The 16,845-nt window shown below is 38.6% G+C and overlaps 3 protein-coding genes across 3 annotated transcripts; 1 reads left to right on the forward strand and 2 right to left on the reverse strand.

Annotated features, from left to right (window-relative positions):
* Positions 1 to 88: 88 nt before the first annotated feature.
* LOC122299282 (G-type lectin S-receptor-like serine/threonine-protein kinase At1g34300) lies at positions 89 to 3,809 on the forward strand. The gene has a single exon (XM_043109427.1). The coding sequence runs from the start codon at positions 750 to 752 to the stop codon at positions 3,111 to 3,113; it is 2,364 nt and encodes a 787-aa protein (XP_042965361.1). The 5' UTR covers positions 89 to 749; the 3' UTR covers positions 3,114 to 3,809.
* Positions 3,810 to 10,832: 7,023 nt separating this feature from the next.
* On the reverse strand, positions 10,833 to 11,531 carry LOC122299574. Its single transcript, XM_043109950.1, has one exon. It carries the CDS (start codon positions 11,529 to 11,531, stop codon positions 10,833 to 10,835), a length of 699 nt encoding a protein of 232 aa, XP_042965884.1.
* Positions 11,532 to 15,556: 4,025 nt separating this feature from the next.
* LOC122299575 (E3 ubiquitin-protein ligase RFWD3-like) lies at positions 15,557 to 16,255 on the reverse strand. Its single transcript, XM_043109951.1, has one exon. The coding sequence runs from the start codon at positions 16,253 to 16,255 to the stop codon at positions 15,557 to 15,559; it is 699 nt and encodes a 232-aa protein (XP_042965885.1).
* Positions 16,256 to 16,845: the final 590 nt, after the last annotated feature.

Below are 16,845 nucleotides of genomic sequence, written 5' to 3' on the forward strand. Positions count from 1 at the left end.
TCAATTCTTCCATTTGGGTCAGTCTGTCTGATCCCCTACAATTGGTCAAATTTATGGTGTTCTGCTAAAAAACCGCAACTTTTGAATTGAAGCAGAAAGCAAATTGGAGAAAAGGGTAATGTTGTATACCGTCACGGTGGGCTTCTGACCATTCTGACGTGCAATTTCCCTTTTTTTTCTTTTTCTTACCCATTTAATTATTCTCGTATATTAAACATGCGATCCACATGCGAGAGGGAAAGGAAATACATGTTGTCTCCGTTAGAAAGTTGGGAAGTCGTGAAGGACTTTTGACGCCGTCGGCATGGAAATATGCCAGAAGAACCCAAAAAAAGAAAAAGAGAGAGTAAAAATTATACCGCCGTCAGCGCCGTGCGTTGAACTTTCAGACGGTTGGAAAGAAAAGTATCATTGATTGATTACAAATCACAAGCACAAGCGTTGCAGCAACTCAGGTAATCGGATCATGCAATTCATCGAGGTAGAAAAAGCCTCCTGTCTCCGTCGACTTAAAAGGCCGAAAGTCTTATTTCAATGGTGTAGAAAAAGATCCTGTCTCCTTCAACTTTAAAAAAAAAAAAAAGACCGAGAGTCTTATATCCTTCCAATTTAATACTCAGCACTTTGAAGTTTGAACCTTGCTCACATTTCTCTGTATTTATCTCCCCGAATTGATCGACACAGAAGCCTCCCATGTCCCCAGAAACTGATGAAATAAACCAAATAAACATCTCCAAACAGAAAAAGAAATGACACTCCAAATCCAAAGCCTAATACTACTACAATTACTCTCCATCCTCCTCTTCCTTCCCACCATTTTATTAGCAGTGACCACAATCTCTCCAGGTTCAACCCTTTATGCTTCCAACACAAGCCAAATCTGGTCCTCCCCAAACAACAACTTCTCCCTCGGCTTCATAACCCTCAACCCCCCCAACTCCCCTCCTTCCCTCCTGGCTGCCATTGTCTACTCTGGAGGCATCCCGATCTGGTCTGCTGGTACCACCCCCGTTGACTCCGCTGCCTACCTTCAGTTCCATCCCACTGCAGGCGACCTCCGGCTCGTCAACGGCTCTGGCCATACCATCTGGAACTCCTCCACCGTTGGCCTCGGTGTCTCCTCTGCCTCCCTCGACGACCATGGCAACCTTGTCCTCATGAGGAATGGAACCTCGCCGGTCTGGTCTTCATTTGACCACCCTACCGACACAATCGTGCCGTGGCAGAATTTTTCTACTCGTAACTCTTTGCGAAATGGGTTGTTCTCATTTGGTCTTCTTGAATATGGTAATATTACGCTTAAGTGGAATGATACTACTGTGTATTGGAGTCGAGGTTTGCGTTCCTCACATGGAGAAAATTTAACTTCCCCGAGTTTGGGATTACTGTCTAATGGAACATTGTCGGTTTTCGATCGCTCAATTCCTGGCAGGGCTATAATGGCTTATAGTAATGACCATGATGAGGGCAGTGATATGCTAAGGCTTTTGAGGTTAGATAATGATGGGAACTTGAGAATTTATAGTACTGCTCGAGGAAGTGGGACTCTAACAGTGAGATGGGTAGCTGTCGAGGATCAATGTAGAGTTTTTGGGTACTGTGGGGATATGGGTATATGCAGTTATAATGGTACGAACCCAATTTGCGGTTGTCCATCTGAGAATTTCGAGCAGGTTGATCCAAATGATAGCAGGAAAGGGTGTCAGAGAAAGCTGAAGACTGAAGATTGTCCCGGGAATCTGACCATGCTGGTTATGGAGCATACCCTGTTCTTAACATACCCACCTCAAAGCATATTTGCTGTCGAAGGTTCTGAAGTTTTTTTTGTGGCCATATCCTCCTGTAAATCGAGTTGCCTTGTCAATTCTATTTGCGATGCTTCGACAATATTGTCGGATGGGACGGGGAATTGTTACTATAAGATACCAGGTTTTATGACTGGGTACTATAATCCGGCGCTCCCTAGCACTTCCTATGTCAAGGTTTGCTCGCCAGCGGTTCAGAACCCATTGCCTTATGTACAGAAGGCTGTCAGGCAGGGCGACGGTCGGGGAATGCATGCTCGGGCAGTGGCTGCTGTGGTTCTGGGTTCCGTCTTAGGTTGGCTTGCCTTGGTGCATACATTGTGGTGGTGGTGGAGCAGTACCAAATTTGGGCGATTGTCAGGTAAACATGCTCTTCTCGAGTATGCATCTTGTGCTCCTACCCAGTTCTCGTACAGGGAACTCCAGCGCTCGACCAAGGGGTTCACGGAGAAGCTTGGAAGTGGAGGATTTGGAGCTGTGTACAGAGGAACTCTTGCTAACGGAACGGTGGTTGCGGTAAAGCGACTTGAGGAAATGGAGCAGCAGGGAGAGAGACAATTTAGGATGCAAGTTGCAACAATAGGTAGCACCCATCATCTAAATTTGGTGAGATTGATTGGTTTTTGCTGTGAAGGGCGCCACAGGCTTTTAGTATACGAGTTCATGCAGAACAAGTCTCTGGATATTTTCCTTTTCCAAACTGAGGATGAGTTGGGAAGAAAATTGTTGAGTTGGGAGTCTCGATTCAACATTGCTCTTGGTACTGCGAGGGGAATCACATACCTTCACGATGAGTGTCGGGATTGCACTGTCCATTGTGATATAAAACCAGAAAACATTCTCTTGGATGAGAACTATACTGCAAAAGTCTCAGACTTTGGTCTTGCAAAGCTAGCCCATATGCATGGAACCATGACAAGCGTCGTATGCAGTCGAGGATACTTGGCACCAGAATGGCTGGCAAATCTTCCATTAACAACAAAATCCGATGTTTATAGTTTTGGCATGGTTTTGTTGGAGATAGTGAGTGGGAGAAGGAACTTTGAAGTATCTGCAGAAACGAATGGGAGAAGGTTCTCCTGGTGGGCTTATGACGAATTTGAGAAGGGTAACGTGAAGGTAATTTTGGATAGAAGGTTGCTGGGTAACAATCACCATGAAATGGAGGTGGATATGGAGGAAGTGGTGAGGGCAATTCAAGTGAGTTTTTTGTGCATACAGGAGCAACCTTCGAGGAGGCCAAGGATAGGGCAAGTGGTACAGATGCTACAAGGGATTACGAGGATTGATTGGCCGCCTGTCCACTAGGCTATGAACATCGCATAGTGTGAGCAGCACTAGCAATCTCAGCGCTCTGTCTCTATGAACTCTTAATTTGAAGAATTATGTGTTATAGTTGTTATGAGAGGACCATCACTGAGAACCAAGAGAGAAAATAAGACAGGAAGAAAGACGGATGTCCAGAATTGTTTTCATTGATTGAGAACAAAAGATGAAGATTCTTGCAAAAGCAATCGAAAATAAATTGCTAAAATCTCACAAAGCCTGAGCTGAAAAACTTATAGCTAGCTAGGTTCGTAAACTAGCATATATAAATAAGCTCTTCTGCTAAAACTGCGTGCTAAACATTGCCATGCTAACGTAATTGTATAGCAGCAACACCTCAAAGCTAGCTTCCTGGTTCAAGAAACTGGACATGCAACAAAAAGAAGAGGAGGGATAGTCCCTCTGCTATTTCGGCATTCATGGCTTCGGATGGATGTAACCTGCTAGCTATCAATTTACGTACGCGCACACACCCCTATGATTAGTCATGCTTTATACGTTAAAGAAATTAATTCCATGAATCATCCGAATGAAGTCTTCGATTGGAATCGTTTTTTTTTTTTTTGAAACAGAAGCCACTTCTGTATTACCTCAAATCAGAAACATTACAGCATTTTTCCTGTATTACAATCGGAAGAATTCCTTCCGGCCCCCCTTCTATCCATATACACTCATTTTCTGCATTTAACCCCATCTTTGCCAAACTATGTGCAACTCTGTTATTATCTCTTTTAGTATACTGTATTGACCAATCTTTTCTATTAACCAAACAATTTTTAATGTCATCTATAATCTGACCATGCCATTCCCAGCATCTTTCTTTCCCCTTTATTGAAAGTATAACACCCAAGGCATCCCCTTCAAAGATGACCCTTGTCCACTGTAACTCAGCACATACCTGGAAAGCTCTCCACAAAGAGTTTGTCTCGGCTGCAGCAGGAGTAAAAATCCCATGCAACTGATTACATAAAGCCAACATCACCTCTCCATTCTCATCCCTCACAACAATCCCCATTCCCATCTTCCTCTTATCCACATCCAAACTAGCATCCCAATTTACTTTCACAAAACCCTTTCCAAGTTTTTTCCATTTCAAGCATACTGGTTGTACCTTTGAAGGCCGTGTAACACCTCCCTTTTCATTTCTTGCCTCTACAAAAGAGAATAGACTCTCCTTAGCCTGCATGTGTATCTCCCTTGGTCCATTAAATTTTGATTCAAAAACAAATAAATTCCTTCTCCACCATAAATTCCTCATAATGGTTGCCACCATATCCAGCTCTTACCCCTTCAATTTCTTTGACAGCATATCCCAGAGATCCATAAAATCCCCCTCCACCCGGGGCCATTTATGAACTGGACTATAGCAATCCGCCCATACATCCATTGTAGCCTTGTAACTCCACATCACATGACATACAGATTCTTCCTCTTTCTTACACACAGGACAAAAAGGATTATCCACCACCTTCCGTTTAAACAGATTTTGTTTTGTAGGGAGACTATTAACAACAGCTTTCCATATAAAAATTTTAACCACTTCAGGTGTATTTAAGCTCCAGATTTTTAACCACACCTCTCTTCCATTCTTAATCTCTGAAGCCCCCCCTCCATCTCTATACCTCCGAGCCCTCTCCATATGATAACCACTCCTTACACTATACTTCCCATCCCTTGTGAGAGCCTATATCCTCTTATCCTCTGCATTAGTTTGACTAACAGGAATGCCACACACAAGATCAGCTTCCTCTTCTAGCAACAACTCTCTCACCAACCCAGTATTCCATCTACCTCCTATCGACAAGTCCTTCACTTTAAGCTCAGGACAGTTATTACCCCTAGGAGATTGAATACAGAACTTGTTCGGACGTGGAACCCATTTGTCCCCTCATACATGGACCTTCTCCCCATTTCCCACTCTCCATACCAACCCTTCATTCAATAAATCAAGAGACCCCCACAAGCTTTTCCAGATTTTTGAAGGACTACCACCCAGCTTTGCATTCAACAAATCTGAATTTCTAAAATACTTGTCTTTTAACACCATGGCAGCAACTGAATTAGGCATATTAAAGACCCTCCAGCATTGTTTTGCAAGGAGAACCTTATTAAAACACTGAAGCTCCCTGAAACCCAAGCCCCCTTCAGCCTTTGTCGCCCCCATTTTGGCCCAACTCCTCCATTGTATTTTATTTCCATTTTGCTTTGAGCCCCACCAAAATCTGGCCATTAATGCAGCAATCTCTTTACACAGTTTAACTGGAAGTTTAAACACATTCATATGGTAAGTAGGTATAGCCTGGATCACAGCCTTCAGCAACACTTCGTTTCCAGCTGGGGAAAGGAAAAGATTCTTCCAGTTACTAATTTTACTCCACACCCTATCCTTAATTCCCCTGAAAGTATTATATTGGGACCTCCCCACCATCACAGGCAGCCCCAAATATTTTTCACAATTGTTTTGAATTCCAGCCCCTATATCCTTTCTTATCCTACTCTTTATATCCTCACTAACATTTCTGCTGAAAAACAAGGATGTTTTCTGCCTATTTAAACACTGCCCCGATGTCTTCTCATAGATCTCAAGTAACTGCTTAATCTTTAACCTTGTCCAAACACAATACAATCATCAGCAAACAGCAAATGTGTCACCCTTATCCCCCCTCTTGCCACTGACACCCCTCTTAAAACTCTCTGCCTTTCAGCTTTATTAATAAGGGAACTCAAACCTTCTACACACAAAAGAAAGAGGTAAGGTGACAATGGGTCACCTTGCCTCAATTCTCTAGAAGGAACAAAAGTGTTACTTGCCATCCCATTAACCCTTATAGCAAAGGATACTGATTGTACACACTGCATAATGAGCCCCACCCACCTTTCTCCAAAACCCAATTTTACCATTACAACTCTCAGGAAGTCCCACTCAATTCTATCATATGCCTTAGAGATGTCTAACTTTAAGGTCATACTACCTTTTCTCCCCTTATGTCTCACTTTCATTGAGTGAACAATCTCATAGGCAGCCACTATGTTGTCTGTAATAAGCCTTCCTGGAATGAAAGCGCTTTGGTTTGAGGAAATAACCTGATCAAGCACACCCTTCAATCTATTTGACAAAATCTTTGCAATGATTTTATATATCACATTGCAAAGACTAATAGGCCTGAAATCCCCCACTGTTTTTGGCTCCTTCACCTTTGGAATCAAGACCACATGAGTATAGTTACATAACCTCATATTTTCTTCCCCCTTCAACACACTCAGAACTGCTGTTGTCACCTTTTCCCCCACCACATCCCAATAGGACTGATAGAAAGCTGCCCCAAATCCATCTGGGCCTGGAGATTTCAAAGGCCCTATCTGTTTTACAGCAACTTCCACCTCTTCTTTGGTAAAATCTTCCTCCAACTCCTCATTCATCTCTCTGTTACTCTTCTATCCAATGCTGATAGGCACTGTTCAATATCCACCCTTGAGGGGTCAGAAGATTTATACACATCCTGATAGTGGTTGTAGAAAGCCTCTTCTATTTCCTTTTGTTCCTCCCATACCCTCCCATCCATATCCATAACACTCTCAATCTGATTTCTCTTCCTTCTTTGAGATGCACATGCATGGAAAAACTTTGTATTTTTATCACCAAGTTTATACCAATTCTTTTTAGCTCTCTGTTTCCATTTGATATCCTCTTGGACTAATAAATTCCCTGCCTGTTTTTGAAGCTCCCTTATACGCACCACATTTTCTGGTCCCTCTTCCCCTTGTAATTTTTTTATTTCTCCAGTCAACCTCCTAATTTTCTCACCCCTCTCCCTATCTTTAATCCTTGCCCACTTCCTTAACCTGCCACTGCAAGAATTTAAAAGGTGTTGTACACCCTTCAACTTCCCTGCATCCACCCCTTAGTAACCCCATCCCTCCCTAATTACCTCCTCACATTCCTTATCTTTAACCCACGCAGCTTCAAACCTAAAACTAATCACATTTTTAGCAACACCACTATAGGAACCACAAGCCTTGAGTAAAATAGGCATATGATCTGAGCTTAGAGTAGTCAGCCCCTCCACCCTCACATTTATAAAGATATTTCTCCATCTGGATTGGCAACAAATCTGTCCAGTCTCTCGTTTGTGAATGTACTATCTATATGCTTATTACTCTATGTATAAGGGCATCCCACATACCCAAGGTCAACAAGCCTTGTATCATCCAACACCTCCCGAAATTGCCCCATCCCTTTCTCCTCTCTTTGCTTCCCTCCCCATTTCTCAGCTTGATAGAGGATCTCATTTAAATCCCCAACTACACACCATGCCTCACCTGCCTTTGGTTCCAGAATTTTTAATAAATCCCATGACAAAACCTTTTTAGAAGCCTCCGGGTGTCCATAAAAACCTGTAAACACCCATTCTTTATTCTTTCCCTCCCCCTTTATTTTACTACTAATATGCCATTGAGAGAAACTTAAAATTTCCAGATTTATACTCCTAGCCCAAAACAGAGCTAAACCCCCTTTTAATCCCCTTGGCTCCACTACAAAACAACCTTCCATGTCCAACCTTCATTTTAAAGCTTCCACTCTTCCTGCCTTTATCTTTATCTCCAACAGAAAAACCAAACAGGGCTTATTCTCCTTTACCAATCGGCAAAGGTCTTGAACTGTACGAAGGTTGCCCAACTCTTGACAGTTCCAACTTAGGCAATTCATAATGATTGGCGGGGCTGACTTCCAGCCTCCGCCAACACTTTGATATCAAATAGCTCCAAACTATCACCATTTATTTATTTTTTTATTCTCTTTCTCACTCTCCTTTACATACCCACACTCATACCCTCTTTTAGCCAGGATAGTGTTGAAGCCCTCTCTATTACCCAACCCTCTAGCTTTTCTTTTCCAGCTCCCTCTCTTCCCTTTTTCCTTCTCTTCAACCCCCCTCTCTTCCCTCCCCTCCTTCTTGTTCCATAATACTAGACCCATCCGTACCTGTCCTCCTAAGTTGGCCAATATTAACCAACCCCTTAGGTGACTCTACCAGTCCATCAGGATCCCCATTCCCCCTCTCCCCTTCCACACCATCCAACACTGTCTCCCCCCCTCTCTTCTCTATTCCTTCCCTTTCCATCTCACTCCCTGTATTTTCCAAATCCACCTTCACAGCCCCTATAACCTCCTCAACATTACCCCCACTCCCATCCTCCTCCTCTTCCCCCACACTGACAGGCTCAATTCGCACCTTACCAATCTGTTTTGCTCTCATCCAAGCCCCATACTGTCCAGCCCCTACTCTAACCTGCAAACATCCCTTCTCACCATGAACTATACATCCACAGGTTAAGTAAATCCTAGGTAATTTTTCATATTGGAAAGGAATCCACAACTTCTCTCCTAAGACATTTACAGTCCTTCCCCTCGCCAATTGCTTTCTTATATCTAATTCAACATTCACCCTCAGGAATTTACCCCACGCAACTCCACCTTCTTGCACTTCCACCTCATTAACCCTCCCAATAGATTCCCCTAATTTCACCCCCATCTCCCGGTTCATACAATCCAACGGTAAGTTTTTCATTTGGATCCAGAAATTCTGTTTGAAAAACTCCACCGGTTGAATCTGAGCTTTCCCTATGTATGGCATTAACGCAAACAGGTAGTTGTCAAACAACCACGGACGGCCTCTCAACACTTTTATTTTATCCTTACTGTTAACTAGAGAAATCACAAAGCAATTCGATCCAAGCTCACGGATAGTTAGAGGTTTACTCACCTTCCAAATTTTTTCCATGGTGGATCTTATGATTTCCCCTCTGATCGTCCGCTCCGCGAACACCTTCCCGAGAATGCTTCTCTCCCCCAGCTTTTTTAGTTCAGCATTTTCCCTCCACGGAACGTCAATTGGATCGCACTCTTCCTCATTCAGCTTCAGATTTCCCCACAGATCTTCCAATCCTTCCATCGGCCCTCTCTGTTTACCCTGGGCAAACACGATACTCGCACAGCTCCCTCCACCTGAGTGAATGAAGCCGATTCCCACCACCTATGCCGTTTTGCCCTAATCGCCTTCAGGAGGACGACGAGAGAGAAGCAATTAGAGGAGACTTTTTTAAGTATATATCTATCTCATCTTTCGATTGGAATCGTTTAAATTGTGAGACACAGGATGAAAACCATCAAGAGTACTGTTCACTATTAGAGGCGGCCTTACTCCCGAGTCCCCAACATGGCTTTGATGGATTTAAAGGTCATGGAGTACTCCAGTATTCATAGACACGATGACAAGGAGATGAACCTTATGATCGTCAGCTAGATATCAGTATATCACCATATATGTTACCATGTTCTTGGTGGGGTTGAGATGAGACTACAAACTCAAATTATCTTGGGGGAGCATTTGCAATTCCCATGCATTGATCCTCTTTTTAAAACAAATATTAAATAATTTTTGACATGTGTACGTTTTATACGAGTCCCACGTATAAAACAAATATTAAATAATTTTTTTTTAAAAAAAAAAGAAAAGAAAAAAGCTTGAAGGTGGATAAGGTAGAGAACCGCCACCTCTTAAATACTTAATTCCAATCTCTACCTCATGGATATTGGAGGTTTTTTTTTTTAGGTAATTTTTATTTGTTTCAATATATATATTTGTTTTGATATATACACATTTTCATATATATATGACGTACATTTAAGTGCTCAAAATTTCCATATTTCACGTGTTCATCCTACGCGGCAAATTTCAACTAAAAAAGTAGTTAATTGATCGTAATGGTTGTCGAGCTCACGATATTATTATTATTATTATTATTATTATTATTATTATTATTTTTTGGAAAAAAGTGTAATACTAATTAGCGACTATATATTTTAGTATTTTTTAATTAAATCCATCAAAAAGCACAAGATATACATGATATGTGTGTATATATATATCAATTTAAAAAAAAATTAGAAACCGGAAATAGAAAGATCTTAAATTATCGCTTAAACAAGCTCTAAGAAAGAATATATCTACAAATTACATAAAAATTATATGAAAAAAAATCTATTATTAATCATTTATTTTTTCATTATTATCTTATTATGTGAGATTAGATGATAAGTTTTCAAGTGAAATATAATAAATAGTCTTTAATTATCTAATGACACATCATAAGATGATGAGAATGTGATTAAAAAAATGAATAATGAGTAGCATTAGTACTCTATGAAAAAATATATTTAGTGAAAAAAATCTAGTTGTAAGTATAACTGTATATTAATATGTGCATCAATCTATTAATGTGATTGATAAAAAAGTAAATTAATACGCGCTTTACTTGTATGTAGCAAAACTCTATTTAGTGAGAGTGTAAGGCACATCTTTTGTATTGTCGACCTAGCATGCATGATTTAATTTACAAGAAGAATTCAAAATTAACTAGTATTACTCTAAATTATTATTTTTTTAATTAAGATGATTGTACCCGAATTTTATTTAATGCATTTATTTATAGCAGAGGAAAACTGTAGTTACAGCTTAATATCCGAGATTACATATTAACCTAAAATCCAAACCAAGTATCATAATGCAAGAATTACTCCGAATGATTCATATTGTTACAACTGAAATTAAAATCAAAAGCTTTCTTGCGATGAGATGGAGAAGAGAAGAGATGGAAGGGGGAAGAGAAAAGAAAGTACATATGAGGAAGCTGCTAAGATCAACAGTACAGTTTGGCTCGGCATGTTGGACACGTGTTGGACTTGGCCAACCATGGCAACATACAATCTCGATGATAAATATGAGAGCAATCCATGCGAAGAAGCTCAGCTCCAACCGACGATGAAAAATCCTCAATACATATTCCGCACGTACCCAGTTCATGATCCTCATCGTCCTTGCTCGCAACAAATTTCCCTTTCTCGATCAACTTTTCGATCGCCGATTGCTGATCAGCCTGATCATCCAATATTTCGTCGAACAATACTTCTGACTGCAACATACGCACCTCGGCCACGATGTAATACCCCGGCCGGGACCCTCGAGCTTCGGTGCCGGCCACCAACTGGCGTATCGCGAAGGACGCTATGTTCCGGGCCAAGCGGAGGCGATGCTGATTTTCAAAACCGATAAGGTCGATAAGCCTCGACGAGATCTGAGTCCAAAGATAGTGAAAGTGCCGATGCGGGTATGAGAACAAATAGGCAGGAACGCGGTTGACAAACGTAGAGGTCGGAGGGCTCATGTGATAATCGAATGGATCCAAGACGCCGCTACGATTCATGATGCTTCGCCATAAGTTTTGGAAGCGAGCGCCGGCAAAGCGAACTTCGACCCTGCCCTCAGTTAGATCAGCTTGGCTGGATAGAGCAGTTGCATCCGATAAATGAAGATATACATTGTTGGTACTACCCGCCATTGATGAGATCATAAGCGATAAACGAAATATCGATGATAAAAGTAGAAGTGGGTGATGATCAGATATATGCAGGCATGCACGGAAGATCGATCGTGTATAAATAATAAATATTATAGAGAGAAAGAGACTCAGTGAATCTCTAATCCTAAACGGACTCTGAAACCCAAAAATTAGTAATCCTAGAAGGACTAGTACTACTGCATGCATGCCAATTCTCTAATCCTAAAAGGACTATAAAACAAATAGCACTCGGCCTAGACAGAGTTGGAGAACTCCAAACGACTAACTGCCAAACCTAGGTTAACCGACTCATATATAAAATCCAACTCTTGGGTTTTTTTTATTTTTATTTTTATTTTTTTCATTTATTTTTTATTTTTATCTATAATCGAAGTCAATCAGTCAAATTTCTGATTGACGTCGAGACAATATTGACTCTGACTCCGACTCTGTATAAGTTATAAAAATATGTATTATTTATATAGTGATCATATACTCTCATATTGAAAGTCCATAATTTATATAGTTAAATTTAATACTATCCTAGTATTTGTTAATTAATTATTATAAAATTATATACTTATACTATATTCTAGTATATATGATAACATATAATCTGAAAAATGGTGTGTAGTTATATATAGAGTACTTGTTTATAATTATGATAAACGGCACATAATTAGTAATTAGATATACTCAAAATTCAATGAGTCAACACTAGACACTATCAACATTAATCAATATTGTTAATAATCAATACTGATAATAAAATTCAATGTTTGAAAAAATTATAAAACTCATAAATAAAAAAATTTAGGGTTAAAACAAAGATTAAAATTAAATTTAGGGTTTGGAGAAAAAAGCTCACAACACGGTTTGGAAAACAAGAAATAATAAAGCTGGGTTTAGAAAATAAATGAATGCCTAGCTAAATGATGATGTAGTTCGGGGGCTGGTTTGTTTTGTTTTATTCATGTAAGAGTAATGCTATATACAATTATTTTTACATATTTTCTACTCACTCTATTGTTGTGATTGGCTGCATTAATTTTTTTTAATATACAACCAATCATATCAATAAAGTACACAAAAAAGTATAAAAAAATAATTGCATATAAAATTTTTGTTACTTCTTTTATGTTATGTATCGAATGCCTACTTTGTGTGTTTTTTTGTTTTTTTGTTTGTTCATGTAATTTTGTTTAGTATTTTAGCATTTTCTTTTATATTTGGAGGCTTTATATGGTTTCTTTTCAATTTTTACTTTAAAATCTGACCAGTGATTTGTATTTAATTTTAATCCTACTTATTTAGTTTGTACTTTAGTAAAGATGATTAGAGTATTTATTTTCAAATTGTTATATCTTTACTTTCACCTCATATACTACTGCTTTACTATTCAACTATTTTTTTTTTTCCTTTTGCTCTACTCTGTTTTAATGGAGTCGGACCGGATCTTGCACTTGTTAGATGTGAAGTAAGAGATCAATATTGCACTTCGACCAAATCGGAATAGGGTCGGAAAAAGCTGAATCCGACTCCGGCTTGGTCATGCAACCCTACTTTTATTCATCTTAAATTTGTATTGTTGTTTCAAATGCTAGCTAGATATCAATATTCATGCAGGCGAACCCAAGGTCCACTTGAAAACCAAGAAAATGTACAATATATAATATATTACTCATAAAAATAAGAATAAAAAACCATACATGCATTAGCCAAGAGCATGTAGTTCAAATGGCATGAGACACTGCCTCTATAAGAGAGGTTTTGGGTTCAATCTCTCTCTCCAAATCTCTCAATATAATTAAAAATAAAAAATAAAAATACCATGCATGCATTAGTATTCATGTGTTATGCTAATTAGAAGCACGCATTTTACTTAGTAATAGCTTTGCTCAGTTTGGATATATCAAAACTATTTCATCTCATCATTATAATTTTTTTAAATTTTTATATTAAATACAATAAACAATTATTCATCCTTTTCAAATCCCAAAATAATAATATATAATATTAAAAAATAATATTATAATAATATTTTATTTAAATTTTAACTTTCATTTCAACTCATTATCCAAACCTAACCTTAAGAAATAGGTTGTAGTGATAAAATAAAAGGAAAAAATCAAAATAAAATCTGATTCAAGAAATTCTGCCTTAAGATCAGAACAATTACTATAATTATAGTCTCAGCTCTCATGCTCCTTAGATATTTTAGATCATATATATATATATATATATATATATATATATATGTATGTGGATCGATGAAAACATGATAACTATAATGCACTTAATTAATTAAGGTAATTTCTGATCATGATATAAGTTAATTTTGGAATTTTATTAATTCATTGGTTTGATATCTCCTTTCTTTCAACCGTATTGAAGATAGTTATATAGGAGGAAAATTAGCTTTATATATTAAGAAAAATTATTATTGCAGTCAGAAGTACGTGAGCACCATATAATTATTTTTGAAAAAATTGAATAAATACAAAATTCACATAAAAATAAATTAATTTTTTAATAATATACTCCACTCATTTTTAAAACTACTGCATGACACTTGCGCACTCCATAACTATACATAATATTATTCATTTTATTTGATTATTGAGTAATCCCATCGAAGAAGAACTATATGATCTGTCTTTTTCTTTATTTATTTTTAAGATGGAAAGAAAAAATAGTTAATCATGTATACAATATTATTAATATAGAAACTCATGTACATAGTTAATGTATCCTCTAAATAAACTCGATAATATATGGTAAGTTTGCCGACACATGACACGTGACACTTTTTGGGCACGTCATCATCAATACCTTATAACACCTAGCCTTGTGAGAAGCCACCTCTAGTTTCCACTAAGGGTGTACAAGAAATTGGTAAACCGGTCGTGACCCAACTGTCGTAGTCCAGAACTGGTCAAAACTGCTAGGGAACCGGTGGCAGAAATTTAACAAAACCGACAAACGTCGATTCGATCGTGGTTTGAGGCCGGCTTAAACCGTTGAACCGGCCAACCACATATACTTATTTTTTTTTTTAATTTATACCTATATAAACGACACCGTTCCACTTAAACTTAAGTGTAATGGCATCGTTTGATGCCTTCAGTTGTATTTAAAGCATATCTAAACAATGTCATTTGTATTCAACCAAACAGTGTCGTTTTATCTATGAGAAACAAAAAAAAAAAAAAAAAGTAGAACGACACAATTAGATTTAGAACCAAATGGCATCGTTTAGATCTTCTTCTTCCTTCTTCTTCTTCTTCTCCAATTCACATCTCTCTCTCTCTCTCTCTCTACTCTCTCAGAGAATTAGTGTCATTAGGAAAACTGAGAACCGACCGTAAACTGCCAGAGAACCGCCAGAATAGATACGGACGATTTTTCTCCTCCCCATCGACCGGTTATGGTCAATTGCTCTAGCATATTTTACCTTGTTAGTTGGCATTGGTTTTATCCAAAAACCGCACTGATAAGGCCGGTTTTCACCTCTAGTTCCCACCCCAACCTCTTGGATATTCCTCGTCTAGGCCAGGGTTTATTTTTAGCTAATATATGTAATTCTTTCCATTTATTTGTTTTATTATTTTTTATATGATAATGTTCAAGTGTCAAAATAACACGTGTCACATGTTTATTGGTTCCACATATCACAAATCCTGTATGGTAAATCTGCATTAATTGGCTATTAATTTCAATGGAAGGAGTAATTGATATATATATATATATATATATATAATGGTACGTACGTACTGAAAGAACTTAAAAAGGAAATTAATAAATTAAATTGAGAAATAAATTATTTATTTCCCTAAAAAAAATTTAAAACTATTCGGAAAGATGATCAAATTACAGAAATGAAATACCTAAGATATTAAGAAAAATTTCTAGAAATTAAATATATACAAAAAAAAAAAATGGTATACATGAACTGAAATTGGAATCAAAGCTTCTAAATCTTAAAAACTGCAAAATGCTGCATGGGATCGAGAATATATAAGAGATCAATGCATGAGCTTGGCTCGGCATGATGGACACGCATTCTTGGACTTAGCCAACCATGGCATTATGCAATCTCGATGATAAATATGAGAGCAATACGTGCGAAGAAGCTCAGCCCCGACCGACGATGAAAAATCCTCCAAACATATGCTGCAAGTACCCAAGTCATCGGCCTCCTCCTTGCTGGCAACAAAGCCACCCTTCTCCATCAACTGGTCGATCGGAGTAGTATTACTTGTTGGCTCGCCGCCATCGGCTACTGCCGAGTCCTCATGACCATCATCGCCGACCTCATAATCGATTCCTTGGTTGATTGATTGTACCCATACTAACGTACCCAACACGGCCACGATGGAGTACCCCTGCGGCCGTTGCGCTGCGAAAGACGTGATTTTCGAGGCTATGACGTGTCGTCTCCCATCGTCACGGCCGATATTGAGGTTTATGAGATTCGACGAGATCTGAGTGTAAAGGTAGTGACTCTGCTGTTCCGGTGCTGGGAACATCGAGGAAGGGACCTCGACGACAAATAAAGTCCTCGTAGGGTAAATGAGATTATCGTCCAGGATCAATCTACCGTCGAGTTCTAGAGAAACACGGGACAAGCGAACTTCGACCCTGCCCGCAGTTGGAACTTCGCCCGCTTGAAGATTCGCTTGATCTGATAATTCCATAAACAGAGGGTTGATAACACTCGCCATTGATGAGAGCAAAGCAAATAAAGTGAAGGAAAGTAACGAAGTGTTTGATGAGAAATAACCCAATGCGAATAAATAGAGAGAGAGAGAGAGAGAGAGAGAGAGAGAGAGAGAGAGAGAGAGAGAGACCCCGTGACGTTCTATTTACTAATCCTAAACGGACTCAGAGATCTTATATAACTGCCAAACATGGCCTCAGGTTAACTGGCTGATTCACATCAAATCTCTCTTTTATTTTCGGGGTTCTCTCTTGACGGCAGAAAAATACATCAACGTCGGATACAGTTTAGTTTTAAAGTGCGTAATATTTGCATAATATTTTTTTAAAATAATTTAAAATTTATTATTAAAAAGATGATTTTTTCTGTAAATTTTAAATTTATCAAATAACGTTACATTTATAAGTGTTACAAAAACGAAACTTATTTACGTAGTTATTCATTTCAATTTTTTAGGGCCCAATAATCTTTGTTAATTCTACTATGTAGGGGATCTAAGTGCGCTTTGGGTCTGGGAGCTACAGCATTGGGCGCACCTATTGGCACTCAGTATGTGATTAAGGGCTGAATGGACTTATTTTCCTTTTAATCAAG

This window comes from Carya illinoinensis, chromosome 16, assembly GCF_018687715.1.
Source record: "Carya illinoinensis cultivar Pawnee chromosome 16, C.illinoinensisPawnee_v1, whole genome shotgun sequence".
NCBI lineage: Eukaryota > Viridiplantae > Streptophyta > Magnoliopsida > Fagales > Juglandaceae > Carya > Carya illinoinensis.